This window comes from Stigmatopora argus, chromosome 22 (genome assembly GCF_051989625.1).
Source record: "Stigmatopora argus isolate UIUO_Sarg chromosome 22, RoL_Sarg_1.0, whole genome shotgun sequence".
In the NCBI taxonomy this organism is placed as follows: Eukaryota; Metazoa; Chordata; class Actinopteri; order Syngnathiformes; family Syngnathidae; genus Stigmatopora; species Stigmatopora argus.
In genome coordinates, this window is record NC_135408.1 from 6,865,587 (window position 1) to 6,881,784 (window position 16,198).

The 16,198-nt window shown below is 40.9% G+C and overlaps 1 protein-coding gene across 1 annotated transcript; it reads left to right on the top strand.

Moving 5' to 3' along the window:
* Nucleotides 1-374: 374 nt before the first annotated feature.
* Nucleotides 375-15,140, top strand: usp25 (ubiquitin specific peptidase 25). The gene is made up of 24 exons (XM_077592879.1): nucleotides 375-611; nucleotides 2,592-2,669; nucleotides 3,163-3,307; nucleotides 3,401-3,524; nucleotides 3,595-3,757; nucleotides 4,015-4,101; nucleotides 4,298-4,435; nucleotides 4,717-4,793; nucleotides 4,935-5,008; nucleotides 5,536-5,687; nucleotides 5,839-5,966; nucleotides 6,207-6,302; nucleotides 6,554-6,718; nucleotides 6,815-7,053; nucleotides 7,162-7,232; nucleotides 7,303-7,531; nucleotides 7,778-8,032; nucleotides 8,467-8,606; nucleotides 9,716-9,894; nucleotides 10,538-10,616; nucleotides 10,704-10,783; nucleotides 11,018-11,141; nucleotides 12,898-13,090; nucleotides 14,437-15,140. Exons 1-24 carry the CDS (start codon nucleotides 570-572, stop codon nucleotides 14,607-14,609), a joined length of 3,231 nt encoding a protein of 1,076 aa, XP_077449005.1. The 5' UTR covers nucleotides 375-569; the 3' UTR covers nucleotides 14,610-15,140.
* Nucleotides 15,141-16,198: the final 1,058 nt, after the last annotated feature.

Sequence of the window (16,198 nt, forward strand, 5' to 3'; positions counted from 1 at the left end):
CCACATTCCAAAAACATGCATGGTAGGCTGATTGGACACCCTAAATTGCCCCTAGGTATGGGTGTGAGTGTGCATGGTTATCCATCTCCTTGTGCACTGCGATCGGCTGGCCACCGATTCAGGGAGTCCCCTGCCTTTGGCCCGGAGTCAGCTGGGATAGGCTCCAGCACCCCCTGCGACCCTAATGAGGATAACGCGGTTCAGAAAATGGGATAATTCCTACGTATACTGCAACATATTCAGTTCAGAATTGAAAGACATTTTACATACGTGATGGCTTAAATGTAGGAAGGGAAAACACATGATCTACAGCTGTAGTATTCATTCACAACGTTATAGTGGTCCATGAAGTAGAACATCAGACGAAAGTCATCGATAGCAGATCACTGGGAGGCGGCGGATGCAATGTTTTCATGCCTGCTGACAATCTGCCCAACTCACTCTACTATGGCTCTCGTAATGTCGCAGACTCAGGATTCAGGCCGCTTTTAAAGTCACTTGAGCAAAACTAACGCGTGCGTTTTGCTGATCCACATTTTGGGGGGTCAACGTTTATCGCTGTATCGGCCATGACTGTAGAGCAGAATGTCCTCCAGCAGCATTCTCAAAAGGTAAGCTTAACGCTATCTGGATCGCTAACTTTAACCTCAGTGCAATGCAGTGCATTCTTTGGATTCACTGTGATCACAAACCATGCTTTTCTGGATGCGTTGCATCATTATGCAGTGAAAGTATATTTTCGGAATGCGATCTGCAGTTGCTCCAATGCAGTTTGTTTACACGAGGCCTGGTGTTATGTAGCCTAACGCACCAGCCAATGTTTTGCTTGTTGTTAGCCAGTCTTATGAGTCGATCCCACGTTTGGTTCATGTTGGCGCCGTTTGTGAAAATGCCACAACCTCTAAAAAAACGTCTTCTTGCTGATCGTTAAGAATAAACCTTTGTTTGGTTCACCATTTTTAAGTAATATAAGACAATCGCGGCGTCAGCGGAAATTTGTCGCGCTAAATGCCAGTGTCACCTAACTCCACTTTCAGTCACTAGTTAATTAAATTTGCAAAACATATCACTGTTATTGTGTAGGTGTGTTGATTTATAATAAACGTTTACAACAAGCCATCGAATGTTTTCTTGGGTAATGTTCTCTGGTATTGGGTGTGCTAATGTGGTCGAGGTTACTCATCCCCGAAGTATTTGGTAGCTTTGTTTACATAGCTTGGATAGCAAGATAGCCGAGTCTTGATACATCAATTTAACGGCCCGTATCTGTCACTTGACTTGAATGAGCTAGTACAAGCGTTCATCGATGGATCAAAAGTGCGGAATAATAAACAGATGAACGACAATTGTCTGTCTTAACAAGGGGCGACATACAATACCTAGTCCTGCTCATTTTTGTAGTCTTTCTTTCGTTTCTCGTTGCTACCCACTTCTGCTTTAGTGACTTACTTGCACACAAGACAGCAAGGAACATGTTTAACTACACGAAAACGTCACCTTTAAAAGTTTGAAGTCTGTAGCTTTTATCCCTTGGAAATAGTTGTTTGATGAAGAGTTTGCTACACGTCAAAGGACGCACACTTAAGGAGTTATGAAAAAAAATCAAGGGGGCTTTTGATCCGTACAGATTTACCTTGTAAATGATGTAATTTGGCAATGTTGAGACGAGCTTTGTGCAGATGTTATATAGTCAATTAGTTGGATTTACATACTGATGGGAAAAGGCTGTCAGAATTCTCTTGACACACCCCTCAAATTAAGGCCACGCCCCAAATAAAATCAGACTGCTGAAGTTTTGGGGAATATACTCTTCAAATCAACAAAAAATAATTATTGTCATCTACTAAGTGTTTCCGTTATAAAGGAGCTAAAAAGCCACGTGATTAATTAACAAGTACAAATTGTGCAATAACCAGATTGACAAATTTGGTCAATGCCTTTTTGGATCAAAAGGACAAGAGCTCACTCACATTTGACTTTTGTCCTCTTCCTCAATGTGTGTTGTAATTTCAGAATTCATTCCTGTATAATCTTCATAAGATCCTTTACTTGTATATGAAGGAAGGTCATACACTTCTATTTCCAGGATGCTATGTTTATGGTGTATTGTATTATTCCATTTCCTTTGTGTAAATGCTTCAGGGTGTGGAGAATGTGTCTACATTAGAGGAAGGACCCAGAGTTTCCAAAATTAGACATCAAACCCTGTATAAAAATACACATATATCCTGCAAGGGCATCGTTAAACTTGAGCTTGCATAAAGGGATATTCTATGTCTATATAGACCTTCCATACCTAGTGCTATATTTTCATACTCAAACCATGTACGTACTAACCACGGTGTATCTTAACACTTGCGTGTACACACACAACACATCAGCCCTAAAGCCACCCCTTAGCCGGCCGGTGCCACGGATATTATTTACTGCCCAGCACGCTGAAGTGCAGGACACTCTTCTGGACCGATCACGTCAGAAAGGAACAACCCTAAAGAGCGTTGTAGTCATCTATACTGTTTGAACTTGGATTAAAATGATAGATGTTTCTGTGCCCTTTCTGTAACTGATGCTATATCCCTATATGTTCACAGCACCAGCAGACACTACTAAACCAGTTACGAGAGGTGACAGGCACTACAGATGTTCAGCTTCTTCAACAGGCCTTGCAGGTATGGTAATTTATAACGGACATGCACCACAAGTATTACACAGCTGCTCGTACATATAATTGCAGCAATGTTATACCACCATATAATAAGGAAACAAATTTCCAATAGCTTTTAATCCCATATTTTTACATTTGAATCAAGTGTGTCATCTAGATTATAATTGCGTAAAATGACATTGTGTCATGTACATGGTAATAATGGTCTACATTCACTTTCAGAAGAATTTGACCCAGTTGATACAGACTGAACAACATGGCATCCAAGTAATGACTCAAAGTTAATTTGCTTGTTTTAGACATGAATGAAGAGAGGAACATGACGACTGCATTAATGAAGTACAGTAAACTAAAATGAATTAACATTTTAACCCTCGTAACAGCATTTGCTTTGGTTCCCCTCCATTAAACTGAGATAAAACAAAAGTCCATTCGTTCAGAACGTTGACAACTTACTTTCAAAGATTGCTGGCCTTAAATTGCATGGCTCGTTACAGGTGAGCAATGGAGATTTGGCTGAGGCCGTGGCCTTTCTGACAGAGAAGAACGCCAAGGCCCCTCAGCAAGATGAGACCACCTACTACCAGACTTCTCAGGTGTCCGGTGACCGATATATCAGCGTGGGAAGCCAGGCAGACTCAAGTGAGCTTTTCTGCTTTGCCCAAAAGTATAAATTGCACTAGAAACCACTGCAGAAGTATTAACGTTATTTGAAATGGTTTTGGTTTGTTTTAGATGTTATTGACCTGACAGGGGATGATAAAGATGACCTCCAGAGAGCAATTGCCCTCAGCTTGGCAGAGTCCAGTCGGGCCTTTAGGGAGACCGGCATCACTGATGAAGAGCAGGCCATTAGCAGGTGGGAGCCTCAGCGTGAACACACAAAGGGATATCATGTTAGGTTTTGTTTACCTGTCATATTTTCCCAGAGTTTTGGAGGCCAGCATAGCAGAGAACAAAGCAAGTCTGAAGCGCACCCATACTGAAGTATGGAGTGATTCACCAAACCCACATGACAGGAAGAGGATAGACAACTGCCCCGTAGGCTTGAAAAATGTCGGCAATACCTGCTGGTTCAGTGCCGTCATCCAGGTGGGCACACCCAAACACACATGCGCTTGCACGCTTGCTCGTCAAATTCAGCCAGCTCACTTTATTTTCATTTTTGTAAACATATTTCAAGTTTCTGAAATATCAATATGGGTCCAATAGGATAGGATAAATTCATTACACGGCACAATGTAATCGGATTGTTCTCCTGATTATTTGATGATTTTTACAGTTCAAATAACTTGGTTTATTTAACTTGGAAACTAATAACAAATCTTAATTTCATTTCCATCTCTTAGTCTCTGTTTAACCTGCTGGAGTTCCAGAGGCTGGTACTCCACTACTCTCCCCCGGCCAGGGTTGATGAGCTTCCCCGAAATCAGAAGGTAAGAGATCTACTCTGTTGTAGTCCACTCCAATAATTGAAGAGTAGAGCTGTACCATTAATTACTCTATGTGAAAAAGCTGAAGAGGTTTGACTAAATCATGCAATACTGCCTTGTGTGTACATATAAAATTATTATTGGAAGTGAAGTTATTTGCATATTGAGTCTCTCATGAAAGACACCTTGCTCTTTGTAGGAACACAGGAACCTACCTTTCATGCAAGAGCTCCGGACCCTCTTTTCCCTCATGGTTGGGTCCAAAAGGAAATATGTTGATCCGTCACGGGCAGTTGAAATCCTCAAAGACGCTTTTAAGTCCAGTGAATCACAGCAGGTAAATTGAGCTGAACGTGATAGTCGCCGGACACAATAAAATGACACCCACTTAAAGAACAAAAGTCAGTATGTTTGTATATATATATGTTTTATTTAGTACATTTCATGCAATGATTCACAAAATGATTTCACAATATAATATGTCCATTGGCCCACTTCAATTGACTGAGTTTGTAGAAACATATGGAATATGATTAAATGAAAGAGGAAAAAAACAAATTTCCACAACTTTATCATGGTGTCTTCATTGCATTGCAAGTTAAATTCCTTGTTCTACAGCAGGATGTGAGTGAGTTCACACACAAGCTCTTGGATTGGCTGGAAGATGCCTTTCAGATGAAGGCTGAAGAAGATGGGTAATTACAGAATTTTCCAATGAACCACTTTGAACACCAAGAAATACATATTAGACTATTTATTTACATCTGTATTATGGCTTGTGCTTTCCGTATGCCCTCTTGGCCTACATTTTCTTTAATCTTTTTTTTAACTTTCAGGGAAGAAGACAAACCAAAGAACCCAATGGTGGAACTGTTCTACGGCCGATTTCTTGCCGTTGGTGTCCTCGAAGGTAAGATAAGGTGTCAAATTGAAATCAGTACAAACAAAGAAAACAAAAGTGTGACGTTATCTGTGGGGAAAAAAGTTGGATGGAGCGGTTGTATTGTAGCCCCCATAAAACATGTCTTTGCCTCTGGTAACGAAAGGTGACTTTGCCTTAATGAGTTAATCTTGACGTAGAGGATTGCTGATGCATTGATTGCGGAAGACCTTGGCAGCTGATTGACATTGTGGTTATTATGCATAACAATAGTGCTCAGAGCCACCAAACCCTACGCCTGTGGGTCTAATTTGAACTTTGTCACATCTGCATGTCTGCTGCCCAATCATTGTAGTGTAAACAACAGCAACTAATGAATGAGCAGCTGAGAAGACGGTGATGAGGACAGCATAACTCGTGTTTCCCTCCCACAGCATAGAGCACAGGCATCAAAGTGGCCGCTCGGGGGCCAGATCTGGCCCGCCACATCACTTTGTGCGGCCCACCAAACCATGAGCAAATTCAAACACTTCTCTAATGTGTCTGCAACTTCCTAGGTAAACAATTTGAAAACACGGAGATGTTTGGCCAGTACCCACTGCAAGTGAATGGTTTCAAGGATCTGCACGAGTGTCTTGAGGCAGCCATGATCGAAGGGGAGATTGAATCCCTGCACTCAGCAGAAAACTCCGCCAGGTCTGGACAGGAGGTCAGTGCCATCAATCAATGTCTAAAAATATAATATTGTTAGCAAGAAATGCATAAAAAAATTAGGTGGACGATAATCTTTGGCGGAAATAAAACAACTGGATTTAATGAAGTCGACAATCTAAAAGCTGAGCAACATTGTTTCCTTTCAGCACTGGTTCACAGAACTCCCACCTGTGTTAACCTTCGAGCTGTCAAGATTTGAGTTTAATCAAGCACTTGGACGGCCTGAGAAGATCCACAACAAGCTTGAGTTCCCCTCTATGCTTTACATGGACAGGTGATGCACATTAGCTAGAAAAAAATATAATGTAATTGCAACAATCTGGGCTGTCGGCCTTCACGATCCGGTGTTTTGTTGTAATGGTAGTGTTGTACATACAGAATCTTCGAAATATCACAGATTGAAGTTGTCCAAAACCAATGACACCAGTATTATGACTACCATGGCATGATGTTTTTACCAAAAATAACAGGTAATTAGACAGAATCCTCTTATTTGATCTAATATCCCTTTCAGATACATGGACAGAAACAGAGAAATAACCAGAATCAAGAGGGAGGAAATGAGAAGGCTTAAAGAGCATTTGACTCTGTTCCAGCAGAGATTGGAAAGGTAATAATCATAGTTGCAACACTACATACATATAGTTTTTTTGTATTACCATATTAAAAACAACTTGGACTTTGTGTGTGTGTGTGTGCTGATTAATTAATTGGGGATTTTTTGTTGTTCCTCTGCACTCTGTGCTTGATTTAGACCAAGCAGCATGTGGACAGCATTCTAAAATTCCACTCTAAGAACCTATTCAACAAATTCTCCTAACGTATTTTTCTGTTTGTTTTGATTTCCCGTCTAACGCAAAGATATCTAAGCTATGGCTCTGGACCGAAGAGGTTTCCTCTGGCAGATGTCCTCCAATATGCAATGGAGTTTGCCTCTAGTAAACCTGTGTGTACTTCTCCTGTGGAAGATATTGATGCGTCAGCCCCTCCTGGTGGCACAACTGGGATACAGCTCCCCTCTCTGAGGTAAGAGGGGCAAATGAATTACATGATGCCTAAAAATGGTCTCAGATTGCGGTTGCTCCTTCAAACTCAACTTCAATCTCCACTTTCATCCTCCAGCTTGCCGGAACAGGAATGTTTGGTTCCTCCAGAGAGCTCAGGCTCTGCCTCAGGCACCGCTTCACCCATCACGCCAACCCAGCAGCAGAGGGCACCTATTCATAAGCCTTTTACTCAGTCCAGACTACCTCCTGATCTCCCTATGCACCCTGCTCCACGCCACATTACTGAAGAGGAATTGAGGGTGCTGGAGGGATGCCTGCATCGATGGAGGAGCGAAGTCGAAAATGATACCCGTGGTAAGTATTCCTCCTACATTTACTGCGCGCTTCTGCATGTGTTGTCATTTAGAATATTACATGACATGGTGTACTTACTAATCCATCGTTTGGTATTACTTTCACCAGATCTACAGGACAGTATAAAAAGAATCCATAGAACAATTGAGCTTATGTACTCAGACAAATCAATGATGCAGGTAATGTCATTAAAGGCATAATTTAGTTGCCTTAAATTGCACTTCAAATGACCCTGATGTGTTGTTAAAGGTACCATACCGGCTTCATGCAGTGTTAGTCCATGAAGGGCAAGCCAACGCGGGGCACTACTGGGCCTACATCTATGACCCACATCAACGTTGCTGGATGAAGTACAACGATATCTCGGTTACAAAATCCTCCTGGGAGGAGCTGGTCCGGGACTCGTTTGGGGGCTACCGCAACGCCAGTGCCTACTGTCTCATGTATATCAATGAGAAGAAGCCCTTTCTCATAGAAGGTATTTTAGATCTACTATAGACTGTATATTTCTTAGCTTTGAATTCACTGCGTTATAGTATAAGACCCAGAAATTCCGGAGGATAGGGACTAAGATACTAAAGTGAGATAGCTGAAACATTGCAGCAATTAATTTACAGTTTCTAGTTTAAGTAATTACAAAAAGAAATATTGTGGCGTACCCCATTGTGATGTCGGTATCAACATTTCGACTATATTCTCTTTGTCTGATCTCTTGTCAACACAGAGGAATTTGATAAAGAAACGGGCCAGATACTAAGTGGCATGGACAAGCTTCCACCAGACCTAAAGCAGTATGTCAAGGAGGACAATGAGCTCTTTGACAAGGAGATTGAGGAGTGGAATGCTCTGCAGGCTCGCAAGGCCCAGCAGGAGAAGTTGGCTCTTGCTACAGCGGCAGCTGCTGCATCCAGCACCTCGGTTTCCTCCTCTTCACCCCAGCCCATGAGTATTGATTGCAGCCCTCCAGACGACAATACAGGTCAGAGCCCCAATCATGAGTCCAAAGTGGCATTTCTATTCGAAATACTTTTTATAGTAGGAACACTTCTTTTTCTTTAGTTGGCTTGGTTGTTTCAATATGCACATGTTCCTATAACCCCGTGTTAGTCATTCTTTACAGGTGATCTTAATACCTTGGGTCCTATTTGCATCATTTTCCACCTTTTTTATTTATTTTTATTTTATATATTTTATTAGACATTTTTTTTACAGTAGTTGATCAGTCAGACACTGATTGAGCTGAAAGGGTCACATTTGTAAATTGAAAATCAAAAGTTTCTTTAAAAATGATGACACATTTTTGAACAAAATGTGTTTTTTAAACGAAAAACGATTCTATTTAAAAAAAAAATCATTATAACGTTAGCATTCAAATAGAACACATTCACAAATGTTCTAATTTTTCTCCTACAGCACCCCAGCAGGATCCTGAGTACATGGAGCAGCCATCCCCTACTAGTGACTCCAAACATCTCCAGGAGGACACAGAAAGAGCCATATGCAGGGCGACTGCTGAACAGGAGCAAAGAAGCCCTGAAGCATTACTAAATGCTGTATGTAGTATACAGTAATACTCATAGCACACTGTATCATCTTATAAAATCAAAACTTAGGGTAGCTTCAGACTACGTGTTTACCTTCACCCTTTGACTTCCCCTCAGCTTGAAGTTCAGTTGGGCCCCCCCACTATCCCGCCTCCTGATTTTGTCACAGAGGATGAGTCCCCTGGCCACCACACAGTAGAGGTGGCCATTCCCAATGTGGGAACCTTTGTTATTGAGTCAGAAGAAGGGGGATATGATGATAAGGTAGCACAAGACCTGGCAATTAACCAGTGTGATCGAAGTTATAAAAGAGCCAGTGCGTTAGACATGTTTGTTATGCCTGTTGCTTAAGAGTGACGGATGTCAGAAATGGCTTCAGCCTGAAATTGTAATATTGTCAAGCTCTTCGTGCATGGCCTGGCATCAAAAAGTTGAGATGTTTTGACAGTCTCGTTTCTGTGAAAAACTAGTAAATGTCAGAACGATTTACACCTCAGGTTTTTGGAATTTTTCTGAACTTAGTGTGAAAAGGACTAACGTTGCTCCAAGTTGGCCTTTAGACTCGCTTTAACAGTTTACATTTTCGATTCATAATATAATAGCCTGTACATCATTGCATCTTGTGTTAAGAACTGCAATCACATAATGTTTCTCGATGGTAGTTGCATGGACTGGAGAGTGATGTATGGCTGGCATGTCCGCATTTCAGAGGGAATAACTGTGATTCCCTGCGCTTGTTACATCACAAGTGCCACTTATTCTTGTTTAATGCCGTTACTGCTTCCCGGGCAGGCAATGATGACCCCAAACATGCAGGGTGTAATTATGGCTATTGGCAAATCCACCACAGTTTATGAAAAGAATGGGCCCGAGGCAGCCTTTTTTAAGGTACTGTCTCTCCCTCCTTTTGCGTTCCCACTCTATCTTTTCATACAAACAAGACTAGCTTTAAGTCGTTACTCTATCAAACCCAAACGTTCACGATGAGTTTTCTTCAATTTTTCATGCTTCATCTCTAAATAGAGGGTGTCAAACTTACATTTGAATATGTAGTCTAAATCCAGTTTGAGCAATCAGTGGAGTAACTAATGATTATTTTGTTTTTGTTTTCCGGTCAGGCTCTCAAGCTAGAATACGCTCGACTTTTGAAGTTTGCCGAAGAAAACACTCTGCCCGAGAACGACTACCGACTACAGCACGTCATTGTCTACTTTCTCCAGAACCAAGCACCTAAGAAAATCCTTGAGAGGACTTTGCTCACTCAGTTTGCTGACCGTAACTTGGCATTTGATGAGAGGTACACACTTCAAATTAAAATCCTTTTATAAATCTAAATTCAAACTCCTGTGCCACTTTCAATGTTGGTTTTCTAAATTACACAACCTAAGAAACAGTACGTTTATACACCTCAAGAGTCTTATTCGTTCAGTTTAACGCATCAACTGCCATTGACGGCGATAGAGGGCGTCAATGGCGGTAAAACAGGAGCATTCAATGCCAGCTTTCACAAATGAAATCGATTTGATTCCTCATACCTTAGTTTGACTAGGTTAAATGCACTGTAATTTCTAATGACACAATGGACGGATATCAGAATTCGCTCAGTATTTACAACAATTTCCTAAGTGTTCCACAATGTTTAATGTTACTTATCCCTGCATCTCTTAAATCTTTCTTCCAATCCCTATTGGCTGCTCTCCAAATTCCTGAATGAAAAATGGACTTCTCACTATTTTGAGCGAGATAATTAGATTTATGCTTGCATGTGGCCTTAATAGGAGTCTCCGGGGGGGTGTTTCACTTTTCTTCTCAACACTAAAGAGTGATTCATTAGGCCAAGTTATGGCCCAGGGGCCGGCTAGACTGTTTCATCTCCTGACAATGACTCACCGTCCGAAATGATGCTGGTTGCTCTTAAGGCTTTCTTTCCTCCCACACAGATGCAAAAGCATTATGAACGTGGCACGTGCAAAGCTGGACCTAATTTCACCCGAGGAGGTCAACATGGATGAGTATGAGGTCAAGAGTCCTTTCCCTTATCTAAATGCATTCCTTTAGACCACCATCATTGAGCTGTCCTGTAATTAATAAGATTCTTCAACACAGATATGGCACCAGGACTACAGGAACTTCCGCCAAACAACCATTTTCATGATAACTGGCTTGGAGCTCTTCCATAAGACAAAGTATGGCCGCACACGTACAGGATGTCGTTATCTTGTGATATTTAAACACATAACCAATTGAAAACTAGTATACTTGTTTTAACTCGAGTTTGAACAGTACCCATCTTGAATGTTACCTGCAGAGGGCAGCAAAATGAAAACTATGAAGAATATTCACCACTATTTTAGAATCCTGTACACTGCTGTTCTTATACATCCTAAACTTTTTTCTTCTGTTTGTTTCCGCTTTTTTAGATTTATGGAGGCGCTGATATATCTCATATACTCGTATCAATACAACAAAGAGCTTTTGTCCAAGGGGCTTTACAGAGGACATGATGAGGAGTTCCTTAGTTATTACCGTCGGGATTGTTTGCTGGTGAGTCCAAATGTACCACAAAATACCATATTTCCAACTTATATATCACCCTTGACGATAAGCTGCACTACTAAAATAATATTAACAAAATACTTCTTCAATCCCACCTGATTATATGCCAAACCACATATGTCCACGTTTTAATACGAAATATTTACACTACGCAGATTTGATCAAAATTCCCTTAAACATTCAAATTAAATTCACTCGATGTAGTAGTGGTTCTTTCAGCCGACTTGGGTATGGACAGCGTGGGTTCGATTCCCCATCTGTGGCGGTCTGATCGTGAGTGCAGATCCTTGTCTGCCGACCAGTTTAGGTTGCAGTAAACAACAGTGACGCAGCAAAATGAGCAAAACCAATATTCCTCCTCTATATTGAACATTTTTACTCTGTTCTCGCTTTTGCTGCTACATGACTTTCATTCACGACTAAATACTCCGCCCAAAGGGATTTCGTCAGAAGCCTGCGATTAAAATTCCCTCTGCACTTTGATACGACCCCCAGTGAGCTTTTGTGCTGTGTTTTTGGTCAGAGCTTGCGGTATTCGGTGCCATCAGCTTCAATCTGATATTTAGCAGTCTGCACTCAGTAACCTTAGGCGAGCATTGTGCTTGCAATATAATCATTGGAGTGGGAATAGGAAGCAGCAGGGCCAGCGAGTGTAAACACATTAGCAGGTCCTCGGCTAACCTCAGAATTTGGCTGCGCTCATCTCAGATCTCTGTCCAGAACTTCTGGCTCAGCTGTTTACCTCCTGCTCTTGTTTTAATTGAAAACACTGCCAACATTGACATAGTTAATTCACTTGCTTGTTTTGTGTATCCAACCTTGAATCCCTGGACTCCGAGCCGCTTTTTAGCAAAAACTTTTTTTCCCCTTCAGAGTGGGAGGTCACTGAGTTTGTTGGAGCAAGATGTTTTTTGTCCAAGTGCAGCTAGAACAGTCTGCATCACTGTTAAATTCCATTGGCTCTAACCTAAGAAATGATAATGGTGGGTTGTTCTGTTGGACAGCTTTAATACAATTACTTTTTATCTCACAGAAAAACTAGCTTCTCAAATAACATTATATAAGTATATGCAGTATCAGTTTAGAGTTTGGAAAAATGTCATCAATAACATTGAAAGTTATGAGTAGGAAAGGTAAGTTATGAAATAAAATGTTCAATTGTCATACACAGTGGTTATTATGCATAAAATTGAAAACACAGATCCACATCATTCACCTATTCATTTGGAATTGTGTTTTCATCATGAAACAATTGCTATTACTGATGTAACCAGTTAGGAAGGGCAATATGCAAAACCCGCATTTGATTGTCCTAAGCAATGATAAAATGTCTGCTTCTACTTTGGGGACCCATTTCTGGACAATGCTATTTTTATTTACATTTTTGTTCAGGATTATGCAACTGAAAAATTCCTTTCTGTGTTGTCAATTGTTTGAACACGATTCTTCCCGGTGGTATAAATATAAGGCTTTCACATTCTTTCTTCATTTAACGCTATACCTCAAGGTTAACAAAATTACATTTGACAATCAAACATTTCAGACACACTAATCCTAAATTAATTTGAAGCAAAATATGTTGCTTGCAATCAGAATTTATTGACTGTATGCATTTGTCCTTTTTACTTATTGACGTTTACTGAGCTTAAAAGATACAAATCCATGGGCTCATTGGTTTTACTTATTGCACATTCCTAGTAAAACACACACTCAAACGATATGTAATGTGTTTCATGGTCCGTAGAAATTAAACGAGCAAGCAGCTGCCATGTTTGAGTCAGGAGAAGAACCAGGGGTGACCACCGGTTTGGGAATCATGAATGAGCTGGTAGTCCCATGCATCCCCTTGCTGCTGGTCCACGATACTGATAGGGACCTGCTGGCAGTGGAAGACATGAGGAACCGATGGTGTTCCTACCTGGGCCGGGAGATGGAGGGTGAGTTGCACGCGAACATCATGCACAAGTACAACCCACAAAATTAGAGCTGTTTGGTCAAGTTACAAGATGATTGCTCATTTCTTTTTACGTTAGATGATAAACAGACTCGCCTGCGTCGGAGTTCACGAAAGCCATTGGGAGTTTGTTTGTGTTCCCCAAGTCACTGGTTAGCTTCACAGCACAGTGGATTTGTCAAGTGAAGTTTATTTATACAGCCCTAAATTATCCAGTGCGGTGTTTGTTTGAATACACATTTTGTTTATTTATTCAGCTGTTTGGCTTCGCCAACACAAATTGTGCCGCAAATGGTGACGTTGGATTGACTTGCTTCTTTTACTTGGAAGGCGTCCTTCTGATTCGCTGCCAATGCACCCATTTGATTTCCATATTGAGGGACATGTGGATCTGCTTTCAGACATATTTGGCAAAAGCCTTTCTTGGAATCAAAGTCTTTCAGTTATTCTGTTAACTACCACAAAAAAAATAATTTGCTAGTTTCAGTTGGTAATATTCTGAAGTTTTTATTATTCTTAGTATTGATTTTGAATTTATTTCAAAGGGTCTTTGAGACTTGCTCAAAGTATTTGAATATGCAAAAGGGAATTCCTGAAATCTGCGTTAATTGAGAAAATATTTCAACCCATAAAATGTCACCGCTAACGAGAGTAGCCGTTGCTGTAATGTCACTTATACCCACACAAGTAAACACTGACTCAAACATGGGTACATAGGATGATGGGTGTATCTGACATAATGACGAAGGGTGGCAAATCCCGCATTTGATTGGCTAAAATTGTATCGTTCAAATGTCTGCCCGCACTAAGACCGACCACGTCCTAGAAATTAATACTGGCTTTTATTGGCATTTTATTCCACTATTACATCTTCACGTTTTTCCAGCAGTGTCCATAAAAGTGTTACCTTTCCTATATAACTTTTATGTAATTGAAACTCTCATTTTCTACTGCCATCTCATCTTTTTCAAAAGTGTAAAGAGACATACCCCCAGTGTATTTATGAGTGTATTAAGCAATATTAATCAAGTTAGCTGTCATATTGCACTTAATGCACAAAGCACTTGTCTTTGCACCCCCCCCCCCCTCTCCTTCACTCACTTTTAAAAGCCATATCATCTCGGGCTTGCGCTGGCCAAGTTTCAGCAAAGCCCGCCTTTTATCTTTAAATCCAAGCTTTATACTCCCCACACTTTTACTGTCTGCCAAACATGCCGCCATTTATGATATCATAGTCCAAATATTTGGGTTTTGCGGTCTAAATGGGAATGCAAAGCCAATCCAATGAATCACGATATCTATCCGTGTCTGTCCGTATTCTATTGATAGGCAACCTCCAAGAAAAGCTGGCTGACTTCCTTCCAAAGTTATTGGACTGCTCGACGGAGATCAAGAGCTTCCACGACCCTCCGAAGGTGCCCGCCTACTCCACTTTGGAGCTATGTGAAAGGTTCGGTCGCATCATGAGCACCCTAAGCAAGGTGGCCAACCATGGGAGATGAGCTCCGAGGATGAGCCGGGCACCTCTTCCCTCATCCCAGGCTCGAGGAACGAAACGAAGAGAACGCAGACGTTAGAAGAGCACAAAGGCTACCCCGCGGTTTAAATACCAAGCAAATTCAGCTTCAGCTTTGCCAGACAAAGTCAAACATGTTTGGGGGCGATTCATAGTTTACCATTGTTGTTACCATTTTGATTCAAGGCGTAAACCCCCCCACCCCTTCCTTACCACGATACAAACGCTCTCTCAAAGTATTCTCTCTATCTGCGTGAAAAGGTTTGTTTGCCACACTGCTCAGCCTGCAGTTTGGTACAGTATTAATACATTCTGTTTCATTTTTTTCTAAGGAAGGAAGGAAATCTTCCAGATTTATCAGCGGCTTGAGAGTAACTTCAAATGGGTCTCATGTGTTTGTGGGTTGCTCCAGAATGAGATTGTTTAAATGCTGTGGTGGGCAGCTGTGGACTTTCTGTGGCTTGTGTATAAATCCATAGAATAAAATTTTATTTATGGCCCTTTTTGGCCAAATGAATTCATCTTTTGTCATTTTTGTGTGTTGATTAGGTTAAGATGAATCAACTTGGTACAAATGTTTTCAAAATGAACAGACTTTAGTGTATTTTTTTTAACTCTGACTGTAAAATCCAGACCTGTTCTCTTACTTTCTCAACTATTAACATTACATTGTTTTTTGCCACGTGGAACTCCCATTGTGGTTGTTTTTATTTTGCAGTTTATTCAGTGACAGCAGCAGACAGAAGAACAAAAAACAAACCAACCAGAAAGTACATCGTTAAACTCTTGATGCTACTTCATGTGAGTAGCTCGTGCTATCGCGGTATTTCCATTTTTACCCATAGAGGACATCATGTGAAGTGGCATCTACTTACCAAAGGATAACAGGATGGAAGATAGGTCCAACGGGGTAAGTTGAGTGTGCAAACATTGCTGGTAATGTTAAGTGGGGAACTCTTTGCATTCTTTCCTTATTTTAATAATCAAGTGCAAAACATCACATGATATACTATCATACTTTGAGACTCAAACACAGGTCAATTAGACAAAAATGCTGAGGAAGGTCGTGCAGTAAATTAAATGAATAAATACTCGCAGTGATTAAATGTCTGCGGCTACTTGCTCAAAATATTGTCTTTTATTGATACTTTTCTACATCAGTAAAATGAACCTCAGTTTTTTTTTTAAACGTTTTAAACATTCTTCTTCCAAATAGATGATAAAGGTTCTCTGTAGTTTTGTAGTCATTTCAATGCAAAAAAATCTCAGCATGCGAGGGTGGATGGAGATCCTTTTTCTAATAGACCCACTTATCAAAATAAAAGTGCAATTTTTTTTCACCTAACCTTAAGAGTGCCGCTTTGATTGTTGAGCAAGGTCGAAGTTATTTGCGATGTTGTTGCGGAACTCATTTCATTCATTTCCTAACCGCAGCAGCTCACCGTGTTTCTGCTCTCGGAATGAAAGCGGCCATTGTGCGCGGCTGAGATGGTGGAGCGTTCTGCCATTTTCACTCAGGGCCGCTTTCTTCCCATCAACGCGTGATATAGCCTAGTATCTCTCTCTCTCTCAAGC

Coding starts and splice junctions, on each gene's coding strand:
- usp25 (XM_077592879.1), top strand. CDS start 570: ATGACTGTAGAGCAGAATGTCCTCCAGCAGCATTCTCAAAAG. Junction 7,532..7,777: donor GAAGCCCTTTCTCATAGAAG/GTATTTTAGATC, acceptor TTGTCAACACAG/AGGAATTTGATAAAGAAACG. Junction 10,617..10,703: donor TCAACATGGATGAGTATGAG/GTCAAGAGTCCT, acceptor TCTTCAACACAG/ATATGGCACCAGGACTACAG.